The sequence below is a fragment of the Cetorhinus maximus genome, chromosome 27 (assembly GCF_964194155.1).
Source record: "Cetorhinus maximus chromosome 27, sCetMax3.hap1.1, whole genome shotgun sequence".
Lineage (NCBI taxonomy): Eukaryota > Metazoa > Chordata > Chondrichthyes > Lamniformes > Cetorhinidae > Cetorhinus > Cetorhinus maximus.
In genome coordinates, this window is record NC_135905.1 from 29,389,213 (window position 1) to 29,406,768 (window position 17,556).

Sequence of the window (17,556 nt, forward strand, 5' to 3'; positions counted from 1 at the left end):
GAATAGATTCTATCTGTGGGTGATTTGCCATATTTCCTGAGCTCATACGACTTTGTCCTTATGAACTATGTGGTTGAGTTGATCACCTTCTTCCCTTGGGATGGGAGAATTGGGTTCTGAAACATCGGGTTGATGAGCCTCTGCTGGGCAGAAGTGTGTGCTGCACTCAGATCCACTGAACCAGTATCCCACCTTACACCTAAGTGGTGATATCTAAGCTGGCTGGTTTAACTCTCACCTTCCGTGATATCTGACAACTTGCACCATTAAATGACAAACTTATCTCTGCCTGTATCTGGCCAATTTGACCACACAATCTAACTTCTTATTCTGTTTCCTTGGTATTCTTTGTGCTTAGAAAGGCACCTGCCTCCCTCTGCTATGTAGAGGACACTACAGAAATAGTGAACTAGTACAGAACTAGTAACAGCTAACAAAGCCAAAAGTAAACTTGGCCAAGCCAAGCACCCTCTTTATACAACTTAAATTCAAAGGAAATCCCCTTTCTATTCAATTGACAGTTCTGGGTGTCACATTATACATCTCATATTGCCCATCACTTTTTAACAGGTAAAGGCTCTGGAAGATGTCAGAGTTAATGAGGTTTGGATACCTAGAAACCAAGTTCTAAGTTTTACTCCCCTCAGTTTTCAATCTTCCTTGAGCAAAGTGTTTTACACAGGATTTGCCTCCCACTAACGAGCATTTCTCAAGCTCCGTCCTCTACATAAGTCTCTCATCATTGATCGGGAAAATTTGTTTCATTGTTACTGGTTTTAATTAATTCCCATTTCCTAGCACCTGTTAATTTACTGACTCCATTTTGGCTGGCCACTTTAACTGAAACTCCATTTTAAGAAGGCAGTTCACTTTCCCAAAAACATTTAATGAAATTGCTGGAGAGAGAACACAGAGATGTGGCTGATGGTGAGGGTCTGGTCCAATGCTGATGGCCCATCTCTACTCGGGGAGGGAGGTTGTGACCCAGACGCAAGATGACACCCAATTCTTAATCTCCAACGGGAGGCTAAATTGCAAGTCCTATATGTGAGTATGTACAGAAATTATTCTCCTCATGTGAATTTTGAAGCAGTGTCATAGCCCAATTATACTTCCCTCCCCCCACCCCACCCCCACCTCCATCCTCAAGTAACTGCAGCTATGACTTTTTTTTATAGAGTTGGTACCTTCACAGAATTTTGGTTGCTAATTTTCATTTATATTTAAGTAATTCAATAACTCAAATATGTTTACAGTGTCATTAATAGAAGCAAAACGTGCAGGGTTCAGTTAAGTGGAGGTTCTCCTGAATTGCTGAGAATTGCTAGTTTGACCTCTTTCAGGCTAATATTGTCACTAGCTGTGCCCTACCTTTAATGGATTATTTTTTCAGTATTAAAAATACAGAGGTGGTGTTCAGACAGCCTCTAACTTGTCAACCTCTTTTACCCCAATCTGTCTTAGTTGTACTTGGTGTAAGTACTAACAAAGCTCCTTCAGCCAATTGTGTTTCAGCTGTACCTTAGTGTGGCTGAACCATTAATGGACCAAACTACTTCTCTGACTTTGAAATTAAGACCTTATACATTATGGAAGAGTGAAAGAAACTATGTATGCCCTTTGGGGGATGAATCTTTGAATCCTTTTGGGAGGGTATTGTACAAGGCTTGATATTTTTCTCTCTTTTGGGGGAGAGTAGTAACATTATTTGTCAGACGCAACCTGGTTTAATCCCCCTCCATTCCCAACCAGTTGTGTTAAATGTTTCCCATGAGATATTGAGTTTAATACCTTCCACAGGCTCCAGTAGTGGGATGCTAATGCAAAGGCTTGGGAAAAGGGTAGGAGAATTTGTTGACATGAATGATATCTTCAAGGTAGATTAAGTTCCCTAGAGGCTTGCTGTACTGCTAGAGAGAGAGAATCATGTAAATGGAAGCATCCTCTCCCTGCTGCTTTTCCTTAATACCTCACCCTTGGGCCTCCTTCGAAGCTTCACCTAACAACAGTGTCCTGTTTGTACACAGTGTCTTCAGATGAATTATGCTCCTAGGGATGGTCACAAACTTCCATGTGCTCCTCCCAGCCTTGCTCATGTTGAATAGGGCAAGCTAATGTTTACTTTGGAGAGTGGATGAGGATGCTGTCTCAATAAAAGCTGAAGCACCGTTTGTGTTGTGTTGTCTTATAATTGATCATACAAAACACCAAACTGAAGTGCAGAATGGACTCGGAATGACTCAAGGGTAACTTACTAGTGTGTGTGAAGAGTAACAAAACTGACAGGAAGGCCCATACATGGCACCCGGATGGAATGGCTGAACACACAATGGACTGAAGAAGTAACATTGAAGATACAATTCCTGTTTGTTTGGTCCTGATAGACACCCAGTGCAATGAATGGGGCTTCTTCCCAGTGTCTGTTTCATCATCTTCTGTTGGTCCCCATTCTCTCCTCTCTGTCTATCTCTTTCAAATGAGACATTAAACCAAGACCCTTCCTGCCCTCAGGTGGCGCTATTTCTGGAAGAGCAGGGGAGTTCTCACTGTTGCCCTGGTCAATATTTATTTCTCACCAACATCAGTAAAAAGGAATGATCTCATTATCACATTGCTGCTTGTGGGATTTGCTGCTGGCTTTCCTACATTACAACAGTGACTACCCTTCCAATAGCATTTCCTTGGCTGCCTTAAGTTCATGGAAGGCACTAGATAAATGCCAGTCTTTTCTGGTTTGACTAAATTATTTGCAGAAATTCTCAACGTTCAAGCAAAGTAGATGTTGCAGATTTGGGCTTTCAAGAAATGTTTGCAAAAGGACACTCGCCCCCTCCACCCCCTCTCTGAGCTACTCCTGCTCCATCTGAATTACTCTGGCAGAAACTACATTGGTGCAAGGTTTACTGGTGGGAAATGTCCCGGCCAAAGTTCCACATAAAAGATATGTTATGAAGAACAGGGCCCAGAGTGTTAAGGTAAGGTGGAAAGAGGGAGCTGGAGAGAAACCCTTGGGATGGAATCGAAAGGCAGCTAAACCAGCGGTGTTTAATGGGACTGAGGGAGGCTGCCCTGAAAATGCTCCAGGTAAATCTTTTGTATGATTTTTAAGAAGGCAAAAGCAGCACGTTACTCTTCCCGATCCTGGGCCGCGGAGTCCCTGGTCCTCCCTTTATTACCTCATCTCCCTTTTAACACTTTGGACTCTGCAGGGGTGCTGCTGGATTTCCTGGGGACACCCCTCCCCCGCCGCCCCCCCCAAACTGAAAAGGGTTAAGACTTATAAGATCACAGGAGGAACGATGGTCTCGTTGCATCTACCGCCAGATGATGAAATGGGGCATTTGAGAATAACCTTGACTGCTCCAGGCATGCGAATTACACGTAAACATTCTTCATACCTTGGCTTTCTAATTTCCAGCCTTAGGAGAGAGTGGGAAAAGTATTAAATACTCCTGATGAGGATATAACTTGTCCAAACGCTTTTAAATTTCACTGGATTTAAAGCACTTTGGGGACCTAAGGTTATCTAAGGTGCTGCATAAAAATAAAATCTTATTTTTTTTTTAAATATGGGGAATCCTTGATGGACAGTTGTAGATGTGAGGTATAAGCTGCAGGAGTTCAATGAAACCAACAACCAGCCTCAAAGGATATATGCATGCAGCTGGCCAGATGTTTCAGCTGCAGTATGAGTGTCCTGCCAGGAGAGGGGACTGGTGTGCTATACTGAAGAGTCAGAGCAGAAATGCTGCAAAGACTCACACAGGGCAGCACTTGTGGGAACCTTGTACGCTCAAAAGCTTGTCCTGGATGGCTGTTTTCTTGAATATACCCCTCCCCTTGTTAATCTGTTTAACTTCTTCCCCTTAATGTCTTTTTTAAGTAGTTACCTGAGCCTCGTTTGTCCCAGATCATGCCTGATTGGGTCATTAAGGTGTGTGCTGTTCTATGTCACAGTGCCCATTTCCAGTATGCTATCTGAATATTAGCCCCCCACCCCCCATTCCCAGCCCTGGGTGCTAAATTACACATTATATATCACTTCTCTTAACTTGCAGTAAGCCGTGTTCCCCTATCATCCCTTTGCTTGCTGAGCTACATTGGCTCCCAGCAATGTCTTGATTTTAAAATTCTCAATTTTCAAATCCCTCCCTGCCCTTGTCCCTCCCTATCTCTTTAATCTCCTTCAACCCCTCACCCCTCCGAAATATCTGCTCTCCTCTAATTCTGGCCTCTTGCGCATTTCCCATTATAATCGTTCCACAACTGGTGGCCGTGCCTTCAGCTGCCCAGGCCCCAAGCCCTGGAATTCCTTCCCTCTGCCTCTTGGCCTCATTATCTGGCTTTCCTTCTTGAAGACACTTCTTTAAAGCTACTCCTTTGATCAGGTTTGTGGCCATCTGACCTAATTTTAAAAAAATTATTCTTCCGTGGGATGTGGGAGTTGCTGGCTAGGCCGGTATTTATTGCCCATCCCTAATTGCCCTTGAGAGGTGGTGGCAGTATCTCCTCATGTGGCTCGGTGTCTTTAGTTTATAATCCTCCTGTGAAGTGCCTTGGGATGTTTCATTATGTTAAAGGCGCTGTATAAATATGAGTTGTTGTTGGGAGGAATTACTATTAGTTTGGTTAAAGTGCCCCATTAGTATGACTTCTTCCTTATCTCTGTACACACACACACACACACACACACATACATACAGCAATACCCAAGAATGATAATAGCCTCATTCACACAACACAATTCCGGTCAGGCCATCTCACTGGAAAGCTGTTCCTCCCAGTGTTGTAGATAAGTTAAGGAACGTGAGCAAGGGAGAGGCTGCAGGATTAAACTCTTGTTATCAAAGCGACACTGCAGCATGACAATGTGACTTAATCAAATATTTTGACAAGCTGACATAATATGACATTGATCTGAGCTTTCGATAAATTGGTTTGTGTCTTACACAAGAGCAAGTTGAGGGACCATGTCACATTGTAATCAAGAAAAGAGAAGGCTAGAATGTCTAATAGATGTATTTAAATTATGAAAATGATAAGTTTGAAGCAGAGATAAAAACAAAAAGCTAAAAGCTACTTATATTTCACCCCTTCTCCTAACTATACTTCAGTTCTGCCGAAGGGTCATGAGGACTCGAAACATCAACTGTTTTCTTCTCCACCGATGCTGCCAGACCTGCTGAGTTTTTCCAGGTAATTCTGTTTAAGTTTGAAGCAGAGTTGTTTCCTCTTCTAGGAGAATCCAAATGAGGGGCCATAAATACAAAATAATCACTAATAAATCTGATAGGGAATTCAGGATAAACTGCTTTACCCGGAGTGTGGTGAGAATGTGGAACTCACTGCCACAAGGAGTGGTAGCCGCGAATCATATAGATGCACTTAAGAGGAAGCTGGATAAATGCATGAGGGAGAAAGGAATAGAAAGATATGCTGATGGACTTAGATGAAGTCTTTAGATGGGAGGAGGTTCATTTGGGGCATAAGCAGTAGGAGGGTCCAATTAGGCTGAATGGCTAGTTTCTGTGTGATAAGTTCTGTGTAGCAGCTGTAATCAACCTCTCTCCTTCTCTCCCTCTCATGCTCTCACTCATTTTGTCACTGACATCCTCTCTTCCACTCTCTCTCCCTCTCTGTTTCACTTCCCCCTTCCCCTTCCTTGTCCCCAGACTCCAGGTGCCAAAGTGTTTGGGGTGGGGGGTGGGGAGATTTGATGGGATTGTGTTTGTCTGTCACACTGATATCAGGCACCAAGCTTCTGTGATTTCTGTCAGTAATTTGTCCCTGAGCAGTCTTCAGATCAGACTGCTGCTCACAGAATTTAATGTCTTTTCATCTTTAGCCAGGCAGTGCTATCATATCCTCCTCGCTCAAGGGATTGACTCTAACAGCCGTTGAGCTTTTTGATGTGCCACACCATTCCCAATTCTTTAGGATAAACTCAATTAGGTTTTAAGCCTCAAGAGTTGTCCTTAATCAAAACTTTCGGTTGATATTCTCATTCTTTTGAGAGTGAGCGTAGACTGCAGCCATATTCAAATTTCAACAAACAACTGGCTAGGGCTTTGAGAGAGAAAAAATAAATCTTATATTTATGGTTCTCTACAGCCAATCTGGGAGGGACAGCAGCCTGTCCTTTAAAAAGCAAAAAATATGAAGGCTTGCATTTATATAGCGTCTTTTATGACCTTGGGACATCCCAAAGTGCTTTACGCCTTTTTGAAGTGTGGTCACTGTTGTAATGTGTGAAATGCGACAGCCAGTTTTCACACAGCAAGATCCAACAAACAGCAATGAGCTAATGACCGGACAATCTGCTTCAGTGATGGTGATGGACACTAGTGGTGGAGCAATTAAAATCGGGGATGCTCAAGAGGCCAGAATTAGAGGATCCCAGATATCTTGGAGGGTTGTATATTGGAGGAGATTACAGAGATAGGGAGGTGCAAGGTCATGAGGGATTTGAAAACTGGGATAAATATTGACCAGGACTCCAGGGATAACTCCCCTGCTCTTCTTTGAAATAGTGCCATGGGATCTTTTATGTCCACTTGCAGAGCAGACAGGGCCTCACTTTTTAATGTCCCATTCAAAAAGATGGCCTCCTCTCACAGTGCAGCATTCTGTCAGTTCTGCACTGAACTGTCAGCCTGGATTTCTGTGCTCAAGCCCTGGAGTATGCCTTGAGCCCACACCCTTCTGTCTCCGAGGGAGAGAGTGCTACCAAGACCGGCTGAACCATGTTGATCTCCGGGGCACAACCCCGCAGGGTAACTCTCCTGTGTGGTGAGGACCTGCCATTGACCTACTCTGAAAACCAGGCCCCAGAATCCTGAACTCTCCACCTGGAGAGGCATTCTCAGGGTTGCCAACACACCCTGGCTCATCCTAGGATCTCAAGGTATCTCCAGGGATGTGCTGTCAGCAACTTAAGGAAGAAAAAAGAAAGTTCTTCATTCTCTTTGAACACTTGGGGCTGAATTTTCTCCCCTTTGTGGGGGGGGAAGTTGAAGGGCGGGCGCGTACGGGTGCGCTTCTGATCGGTGCCCCCGATTGGGGGCGCGGCGCCATTTTACGTGGGTGGGCCAATTAAGGCCTGCCCAGCATGATGTCTGCACAGATGCGCAATGCGCTCCCTGTGCGGGCGGGGCGGTGGGAGGGGAGGAATCCCAAAATCGAGAGTGTGCTCTTTCACGCATGCGCAGGAAAGAGCGCATTCATCTCCCTGAGGCTAAGTGCAGCCTCAGGGAGATCGGCTCTAAATGTAAAGAAATGTAAAAATAGAAAAATAAAATTTCTCTTACATGTCCCCTCATGTGACAATGTCATATGAGTTGGGACATGTCCATAATTTTAACAAAATCTTTATTAAAATTTTTTAAAGCTTACATGAAGCCTCATCCCGCCAGTGGATGAGGTTTCACGTTTTTTCTATTCCCTGCCGGGGCTCCTGGCCGACCCGTCAACCTTAAGGTTGGACGGGCAGGTCCTATAATTACTTAATTGACTCTGTCAATGGCCTCAATTGGCCATTGAGAGGTCGGTGGGCCAGCAGCTGATTTTACTGTGCCCCCGCCTACCGGAAAATTTAAATTGGGCGCGGTGACACCGGGAGCTCCCCCCAACGTCACCGCGCGTTATTTTACGCGTCAGTGAGGGGTCCCCGCCCCCACTCACCAACCTGTAAAATTCTGCCCTTGATGTTGATAAGAACATAAGAATTCGGAGCAGGAGTAGGCCATTTTTGGCTCCTTGCGCCTGCTCTGCTAGTCAATAAGGTCATAGCTGATCTGATTGTGGCCTTAACTCCACTGCCCCCCACAACCCTTGATTCCCTTGCTGATCAAAAATCTGTCTAACCCAGCCTTAAATATATTCAATAATCCAGCCTCACAGATGAAGAGCTTTCCAAACACTAATGACCCTCTGAGAGAAAGAAATCCCTCCTCATCTCTGTCCTAAATTGGAGACCCATTATTTTTAAACCGTGCAACCTAGTTCTAGATGTCCCACCCACCCCCCCTCCCGGAGAGGAAACATTCCCTCAGCATCCACCCTGTCAAGCCCCCTCAGGATCTTATATGTTTCAATAAGATCACCTCTCATTCTTCTAAACTCCAATGAGTATAGGCCCACCCTGCTCAACCTTTCCTCATAAGACAAATCTTTCATCCCAAGGGATCGGCCCAGTGAACCTTCTCTGAACTGCCTCAAATTCCATTATGTCCATCCTTAAGTAAGGTGACCAAAACTGCACACAGTACTCTGGATGTAGTTATTTAAAACAAATATTGGAAATGGCTGTTTGGCATCAAGAATCATGGGACTATGAGCCTGTTTGTTATCCAGTCGGAGTTGGAAGGCAGGGTATCATGAGTTTGGGTGAGCCAGGTAACCAATTGCAGGATGGCTGGAGGCCATGTGATCAAACATCCAGGATTGTATCCAATTATGGAATCCAACCCTAATCGTGCTGCTTCCTCTTCTATGACACCAACTCCACTGTTTTGAAGTCATGTTGTGGTTCCATTGTTGCTGGTCGTTCACAGTCTCATGCAGAGGGGAATGTCCGTGTTGCTCTGTCTGGGAGCTGCATCAAGTCTAAAGCACAGAAACAGGCCATTTGGCCCAACTGGTCCATGCTGGTGTTTATGCTCCTCTAAAGCTTCCTCCCACCCCTCTTCATCTCACTCTTCCACCATATCCTTCTTTTCCTTTTCCCTTTTTTTTTGCTTCCCCTTAATTGCACCTGTACTATTTGCCTCCGCTATTCCATATAAGACTTCCACATTCTCACCACCCTCTGGGTGTCTCCTGAATTCCTGACTTCGCTGGTGTTAACTATGGTCAACAATTGGTTTCAGATGTGGGTGAGGTTTCACTGCAGGTGTGCCACGGTACCGAGGGAGTTGAATGAGATGTCCGCTGGGACAGAGGCTGAGCCTAGCTGGTTTGCTGTACTTCCTGGTCTTCAGCATTCTGGGCTGGAGTTGATGTTGGAAGGGTGACTATTGCAGAAGAGGAACAGCAAAAGTGATGGTAAGAAAAGGTGGACATAAGTCAGGTTATTGGCTATCTTGTTTATGTTATCTTGTTTGCTTGTAGTTTTACAGCGAGAACACAGGAGGCTCTGAGTTTGTAAGTAATTGTTTATTTACAATTATTACGAATCTCAAAGATAGCTTTTTATTAAAAAGCGCCATGACCGATATGATGCAGGACACACCCAGAGTGGAAGAGAATGTAGGAGAGGACAGGGAAACCCCCTGCCACACGTTCACTACTCTCTAATTATAATAACTAAAACTTAGGCAATTTTCTTCTCTTTTTTTCCCTTGCCCCCTTTCATGACCTCGGGAAGTCCCAAAGAGTTTAGCAGGCAATTAAGTGCATTTGAAATGCAGCCATCATTGCAATGTAGGAAATGAAGCAGCCAATTTGCATGCAGCAAGCTCCCACAAACAAAAACAGCGACTTGCATTTATATAGCGCCTTTAACATAGAATGAATCTTGATTTCAAAACAGCTACAGCTACAGAGAGGGAGAGTGTAGAGAATGATGCATTTGCAGCTTAGGAACAGTTTAAAAATAATATAAAAAATAATTGAATTGGAGCATAGTCGATGAGCTATAAATCACCCTGTGATAAAACTGGTGATTATTTTAAATCTCACTGTGTATAATAGTGAATTGTGTTTTTATATTCGGTCTGGCATTTGTTGCCAATCTCTAGTCGTCCTGATTTAATGTAACTGAGTGGCCTGAGCCACTCCAGAGGCCAGTGGGACTGGGGTTACCTGTGAGTCAGGCTGGGCAGGGACAGCAAGTTCTGATTCTGGAGGACATGAATGAAACCCTTTGTATTCCAACATTACTGGTGCCAACATTTAAACTCCAGTGTTTTTAAGCTGAATTTAGTTCTTCAAACTGCCATGATGGGATTGCAGCTTTCACTCATTGGGTTCTTAGTTCAGCAATGTAAACAATGCACCACCGTAGCCCTAGATCTCTGCTTTGCAGAACACCTGCGGTCTGTCCGCAAGAAAGACCCAAACCTCCCTGTCGCTTGCCATTTTAACACTCCACCCTGCTCTCTTGCCCACATGTCTGTCCTTGGCTTGCTGCATTGTTGCAGTGAAGCCCAATGCAAACTGGAGGAACAGCACCTCATCTTCCGACTAGGCACTTTACAGCCTTCCGGACTGAATATTGAATTCAACAACTTTAGATCTTAAACTCCCTCATCCATCCCCACCCCGTTTCTTCCCCCTCCCTTTTGTTTTTTTCAATAATTTATATAGATTTTTCTTTTCCCACCTATTTCCATTATTTTTAAGTCTACAGCTAATACTTTGTCAGTCTTTCCACCCCACCCCCACTAGAGCTGTACCTTGAGTGTCCTGTCATCCATTCTTAATTAGCACTTTTCTTAGATAATATCACCACCTTCAACACCTCTTTGATCCTTTTGTCTGTGACATCTTTTGATTATCTGCTCCTATCACTGCTTGCTTGTCCCTACAACCACCCCACCCTCAACTTCTCTCCCCCCGCCCCCCACCTTAAACCAGCTTATATTTCACCCCTCTCCTAACTATACTTCAGTTCTGTTGAAGGGTCATGTGGACTCGAAACATCAACTCTTCTATTCTCCACCGATGCTGCCAGACCTGTTGAGTTTTTCCAGGTAATTCTGTTTTTGCTCTGATTACATGTTAGACGTCAGATGACTTACTGGCAAATAAACTGCAGAGTGAACGGTTGAAAGCACAACCATGTAGTGAGTCACAGTCAAAGGCTGGAGAGACCATGAAGGTAAGTGGAGGAGCAAGAGGAAGGAGTGAGACCATGAGGATAAAAGAAGAGTAAGACACATTGGTTACCAGGAATGGAGCGAGAGGGGAAAGGACAGAAAGAGACAGACACTGGGGAGAGAACGAGGACCAACAGGAGAGGAAGAAACAGACAATATTTCACTAACCGAGCCCACTTCATCTTCTGAACAGCTGTTCTCCCCCGTCTCCCCCACCCCCCGTGCCCCCTAAGTTCTACTGACTGGGAAAGATTGGTGCAGCAGAATCAGTCAAACATACATAGACATTTTAATTTGGATTGGAAAGTTTGTTGTGTGAATATGAGCTACAATGAAGTTCTGTACACACGGTGTATCGGATATACAGCTTGTCACAGCATCTCAGTTGGATGGTGCTTGCGCCCTGTTGCTATTGAACACCCTGATGTGTTTGTGAGAAGCTGCTTTTAATGAAAAGGTTCCAGCCCAGGTAAACTAAAAAGGTAAAATAATGTCACCATTCAGGTGGCATGTTAACACCTTCTTTGCTAACACTGTGCACAATTTAAAAACTAATTGAAGACAGACCCATGTCTCACTGTTTAAGGGGTTGGGTGGGTGGCTGGAGAGACTGAGGGAGAAGATTGGTGACTAGAAATAACATTATAGATTGTAAACCACTACCCAGTCCCCTGTTCCTGAGAGGAAAGGCAGACTAAGAAACCTGATATGAAAATGATTGTAAGGTGATAGCTCTTCAACGCTAAGGAAACAGCAGAACAGACTGCAACTTGCATAGTGCCCAGTCCTGTACCCTGGCACCCACTCGGGGTGGGGTGGGGTGGGGGTGGGGGGGGGGGCAGTAAATGGGTTAAACTTTTGCCTCTGCCCAGCTTCCATTTCACATGCAGGTTTTAACGAGCTGGCTTCTGACAGCAATGGGTAGGATTCATTTTTTTTATATATCTCCTCAGCTGCAACCTGTTTTGGACTCGCGAATTCTGGGGCTGCAAAGCATACAGCAGGTTTGCGGGTGTTGCTAAGCTGCCTCCCTCCCTCCTGCTGTTGCTATGGGGCTCTCCATGGCTGCGTTGCTACCTTGTTATGTGTGTGTTGCTATGTTCTCCATAGCAACCGTGACAAACCCACATGGCCAAAAGCGGGTCCAGTGGCTGGAATAGGATGCGGCTGCCTTTCTGGAATGAGGGTCTCTGAACCCATGAGCACCAGTCTAGGTGACCCTGCCCCATTCTGCTGGGACGTGCAGCAGGTCCCTGTTAATAGGACTGCAGGGTCCGCCAGGGTGGGGTGTGTGACAGGTCTGACCATTGCTGCTTAATTTCCCAGACTCCCAACATCTTCCTTCACAATTCACCCCGGGCCATTGCAGGGGTGATGTCAGGAAAGCACCTTTACCCCACACAAAACCCGGAACACTCTTCTCCCGAGGGGAGGGTGGGACAGACATCACTTTAGCATCTCACTTGGACAGCACTCGAACCCTGATTCAAAGATGAGCCCCCCCCCCCAGCCCCCAAAATCTGAGGAGCTCCATTGAACAGCCCAACCCAGCCTAGGGTGGGCTCACCTGTTAAAGTTGGAGTCTGTGCTCTCCCTGCTCTCTCCTCCCTCCCCTCAATGCAAGACTCTATTCTATTAGTACTGCAGTAACTTTCAGGCAAAAACCCCCAGTGATAAAGTTTGCACATTTTAAGAAAAATGTAATTTTAAAAAACAACAGAGATGATCATTTCCAGTGGAGGTCAGTGAGGTCCCTGTTCTTATCTTCTGGTTTCTCCCTCCAGGTCGATCTTCTCCTCTTGGGGGCATTTCCTTTTGGGCTCAGTGCAGAACTTTTGCTGATAGTTGGAGTACTCGTCCCGGAAGGTGGCAATCGCCAGGCACTCGCCAAACTGCTTGTCGCAGAGGCAGAGGTCACTGGAGCAGGGGTCCGAGCCCTCCGGGCACTCGGCCCTGCCCAGCTTGCACAGGGAGTAATTCGGCTTGAAGTAGACGTTGGTGCCCTTGGCGCAGGAGGCCAGCAGAGCCACCTCGTAGCAGCAGTCGTGGGTGAAGCAGCAGCTGTCGAAGTCGTCCAGGGGCACCCCATCGCCCCCTTTGCCACAGTAGCAGCCGTAGCCGTTCACGCTGTAAATGGAGAACTGATAGCGGTTCCTGTAGCACCACAGGACAAAGGCAATGTCCAGCACACTCCTCCTGGACACGGGATGACGGCCGGGGCTGCCCTGCTCTGCCGGCAGGTCCCGGCACCGGGGCAGAGGCATCACCTGTAGAAGCAGCAAGAGGGGCAGGAGTGGTGACCGCCTCGCACCACCCATTCAATCCACAGCCAGTCCTTCCCCAGCTCCTGCAGATAGTTTGGTGGGGGTCACCAGCCTGTTTACCCGGCGCCAAACACTCTCTCTGCAGCCAAGGGAGGGGAGGGGGGGACCCTGCAATTAAGCAACATTCCCCATGCCAGCCTGTTGGTGCATTTATCATGGGGCACCAGACCACAGCAGGCACCGGGACATTGCCCAAGGGGTGAGCTTTCCGCTCTTATAATGGGAAAGGCGAGGGACAGTTGAGCTGTGTACATACAAACTAGAAGGGGTTCTAGAACAGAATAGGAAGATGGGGACAATTGTCAGAGGGAGGGAGAGATCTGAGACCGACAAGCAGAGAAGGACCTTCTAATAGAGAGAGACAGACAGACAGAGAGGAAACTGTTAGAGAGGAAATCAGAGCGAGTACCAGAGACCAAAGGACAATTAGAGGTGACAGTCGGGGATAGTATGGGAGACGGGCAGAAGGTACAGTCAGAGAGGAGAGGAGAGAGGGGGAACTGAGCCGGCCAGAGGCAAACCGATTGAGAACAGGAAAGGAATGAGGACAGTGGGAGATACAAGGAGCTGTTAGAAATGAGCTAAGAGCTGTTAGTGGGGAAGAGAGATCTACCAGAAAGATTCTGGAAGGAGGTAGAAAGGCAACAGTGAGTGTGAGAGACAGAAAAAAGAAGTGGATGAGCAAAAGGGGAAGGGAAATGTCCGAGGCCCGAACCCTCCAAGGAGAGGTAATCACCACCGGATTCCTGCCTTTCCCCTCCACACCGGAGCTCCACATTCCTGGCCAGGATTTCTGCAGCAACGCGGAGCAAATAGCCCCTCCGAGCGGCTCAGGATAGAGCTGGAGTGTGGCCAGGGGGTGGGGGTCAGGGGGCCGGGAGGGGAAGGTTAGGGGGGCAAAGTCAGTTCTGCAGTTACCCAGGAGTTGGACTAGGTTTTAATTTGTCTAAGGTTTCCTGGATAACTATTCAGCCGTCTGAACAGAGTCTCTGACTCCAACTGAGAGTTAGAGACTTTTTTTTGGGGGGGTGGGTGGGGTTCCAAGGAGCAGGGGAACTGCCCGTCAGAAGCTCAAACTTCCCAGGCAATTCCCAAGGAATCAGTGGTTGGGGCTTCCGAGGGGTCCAGTAGCGTATCTACCTGGGTCTGTCCGGTCTCCGATTGTCCACAGGACCGGAAGATCTGGGTCAGATAAAAACAAAAAGCTAAAAGCTACTGCGGATGCTGGAAATCCAAAACAAAAACAGAATTACCTGGAAAAACTCAGCAGGTCTGGCAGCATCGGCGGAGAAGAAATCGGTCAACGTTTCGAGTCTTCACGACCCTTCGGCAGAACTGAAGCATAGTTAGGAGAAGGGAGAAATATAAACTGGTTTAAGGTGGGGGGAGGGAGAGACATTGAGGGTGTGGTGATTGTGGAGATGAGCAGGTAATCAAAAGATGTCACAGACAAAAGGATCAAAGAGGTGTTGAAGGTGGTGATATTTGTCTAAGAAAAGTGCTAATTAAGAATGGAAGACAGGACACTCAAAGTACAGCTCTAGTGGGGGTGGGGTGGAAAGACTAACAAGGTTTTAGTTTTAGATTTAAAAATAATGGAAATAGGTGGGGAAAGAAGAATCTATATAAATTATTGAAAAAAAAAGCGGGGCGGGGGGGTGGAGAAACGGGGTGGGGATGGGGGGAGGGGGAGTTTAAGATCTAAAGTTGTTGAATTCAATATTCAGTCCGGAAGGCTGTAAAGTGCCTAGTCGGAAGATGAGGTGCTGTTCCTCCAATTTGCGTTGGGCTTCACTGGAACAATGCAGCAAGCCAAGGACAGACATGTTGGCAAGAGAACAGGGTGGAGTGTTAAAATGGCAAGCGACAGGGAGGTTTGGGTCTTTCTTGCGGACAGACCGCAGGTGTTCCGCAAAACGGTGGCCCAGTTTACGTTTGGTCTCTCCAATGTAGAGGAGACCGCATTGGGAGCAACGAATGCAGTAGACTAAGTTAGGGGAAATGCAAGTGAAATGCTGCTTCACTTGAAAGGAGTGTTTCAGTGTGGTTAATGCACATGAGGAGAGTGTTTGTGTGAGAGAGAATCAGCAAATGCAGTTTGGAGTAAATGTGCAGAGTAGAGGAATGATTCCATTTTGAGATTCTTTGGGGGGGGGGGGCAATTAGGGAAACGATGATAGAATAATAGTCACAGTATAAGGGGTAGAATGGTCTTTTCTCTCTGCCGATTTTTCAAATGTTCTACTAACACCTTTTGATTTAAAAACGGAAAACGCTGTAAATATTCAGCACATACTGAGGGTGCATCAACCTGAAACGTTAGCTGTGTTTCTCTCCACAGATGCTACCTGACCTGATGAGTATTTCCAGCATTTTTCTGTTTGTATTTCAGATTTCCAGCATCTGCAGTATATTGCTTTTGACCCTTGGATTTAATCTTGGCACCCTGTCGATATTTGTGAGACACTTCAGTCAGGAGGATGTAGACTCTCAGTGTAGCCAAATTACACCCCTGTGGTTTAACAGCAGATTAATACATTGCAGGTTACAGGGCAATATATTTCTGTAGATATAAAACAGTATATCCTCTGGTACCCATCACCCCGCTGTTTGCTGACCCGCTTTAGCTCCCAGTCTGGCAATGCTTCTTTTTCAAAAATTCTCATCCATATTTTCAAATCTCTCCATGGCCTTTGCTCTCCCTATCTCTGTAACCTCCCTCAGACACACAACCCTCTGAAATCTGTGTCCCTCCAATACCCACCTCTTACACATCTCTAATTTCAGTTACTGCACCATTGGTGGCTGTGCCTCTCCAGCTGCTGAACCATTGATTCCCAAAGTATGGGTCCCGACCCCAATGGGGGTCACAGAAACAGAGAATGGGGTCACAGGCTCCTCTTCCTCCAAGATTGCACAATGCACCAGCACCCCAGGTGGCATTTGAACCTGTCCTCGCTCTCTCTGGGCTATCAGCTCTTGCCAGTGGCCGCTTCACTGAGTCTTGAAGCCTGGTCCTGACCATGAACCCAGTGGCGATGCCTCCGCTGCTGAGCTGCAGTCTGCCTCAGCCCAACCCGGTCACCCTGGTGTTGTGAGCTCCAACATCTGCCACCTCAAGACCCTCAATCTGTTCTTCTGCCCCTTCCTCATCAAGGTCCATGAGCTGGAGCTGCCCAAGTGAAGCAATGGACTGATGAGTGCATTAAATAATACATTTTTTACAAAGTACTTTAAAAACACAGATTTTCATATTTATTTGATGTATTATATGTAAACTTTAATGATGTGTTGAATGTTACTATGCTGCTTTATTGCTGATTTGTTTTTGTTGGCATTTGGGTTCACGTTAATTTTCAAGTGTTAAAATGGGGCTGTATTGGAAATAATTTGGGAAGCACTACCCTAAACTCTGGAAATGCCTTCCTAAGCCTCCCTGTCTCTCTCTCTCTCTCTCTCACCTCTAAGGTGTGCCTTAAAACCTACTTCTTTGACCAAACATTTGGTCGCCTGTCCTAATATCTCCTTATGTGTCACTGTGTCAAACGTCGTTTGATACTGCTCTGGTGAAGGTGCTATATAAATGCAGGTTGTTCCTGTGAACAACACCACAGAACAAGATTTGGCCTTTACAATAATTGTATTTAATCTCTACAATGTAGGTGGTAAACTTCATTGTGTAGGTAATTTCGATTTGCCTTTTGATAACTGTGCTAGCGGATGGGAACAAACATTTTTTAAAAATAACATTCTTTAGCAGGGCAAGACCCTTTGCAATGTATGGAGACTCAGCTTCTAGTCTTCCCGTTCCAAGACAAAAATATCTACTGCTCCCAAACATCAAGGGCTGAACTTTACGCTGATCAGGTGGATGAGCACCCGGCCCGATGGGGGGGGTGTGAAACCGCGCGAGGTGATGTCGGGCCTGCGTCCTAACGTCATCCCGCGCTCGCGTGATATTTCGGTTGGCGGGTGCATGTAACAGTCGGAAGCCCACCCGCCGACAATCAAGTGGGCAATTAAGCCCATTAATGGCGCAATTGTCTGTCATTTTACGCAGCCCATCCAACCTCGAGGTTGGCAGATGGGCGAATCAGCCAGGCGGCCTTTACATTTTTCAGCAAACCTCATCCAAGGGCTGGATGAGGTTTCCGTTATTAAATAAAATACAAATAAAAATCTGTGGGCAGCATTTTTATCATCTAATATGTTCAGGCTCCCCGATTGTGTTGCTTGGACATTTCTTTCTTGACTTTAAAAACTTTATTTCCTGGGGCTCTGGGCCTTCAGCTCCCCTCAGGCGGCTCTCTGCCTCTGTCAGCGCTCGCCCCGTGCCCGTATCCACATTATCGCTCGCCCTCTGCCCTCCGCCCTCCACCCTCCACCCACCCTGGGCCAGCAGTGCTGAGCTTTTC

The 17,556-nt window shown here is 46.3% G+C and overlaps 1 protein-coding gene across 1 annotated transcript; it reads right to left on the reverse strand.

Annotated features, from left to right (window-relative positions):
• Positions 1-12,537: 12,537 nt before the first annotated feature.
• Positions 12,538-13,081, reverse strand: LOC144668479 (basic phospholipase A2 Sms-N6-like). The gene has a single exon (XM_078530512.1). The coding sequence runs from the start codon at positions 13,079-13,081 to the stop codon at positions 12,578-12,580; it is 504 nt and encodes a 167-aa protein (XP_078386638.1). The 3' UTR covers positions 12,538-12,577.
• Positions 13,082-17,556: the final 4,475 nt, after the last annotated feature.

Coding starts and splice junctions, on each gene's coding strand:
- LOC144668479 (XM_078530512.1), bottom strand. CDS start 13,081: ATGCCTCTGCCCCGGTGCCGGGACCTGCCGGCAGAGCAGGGCAGCCCC.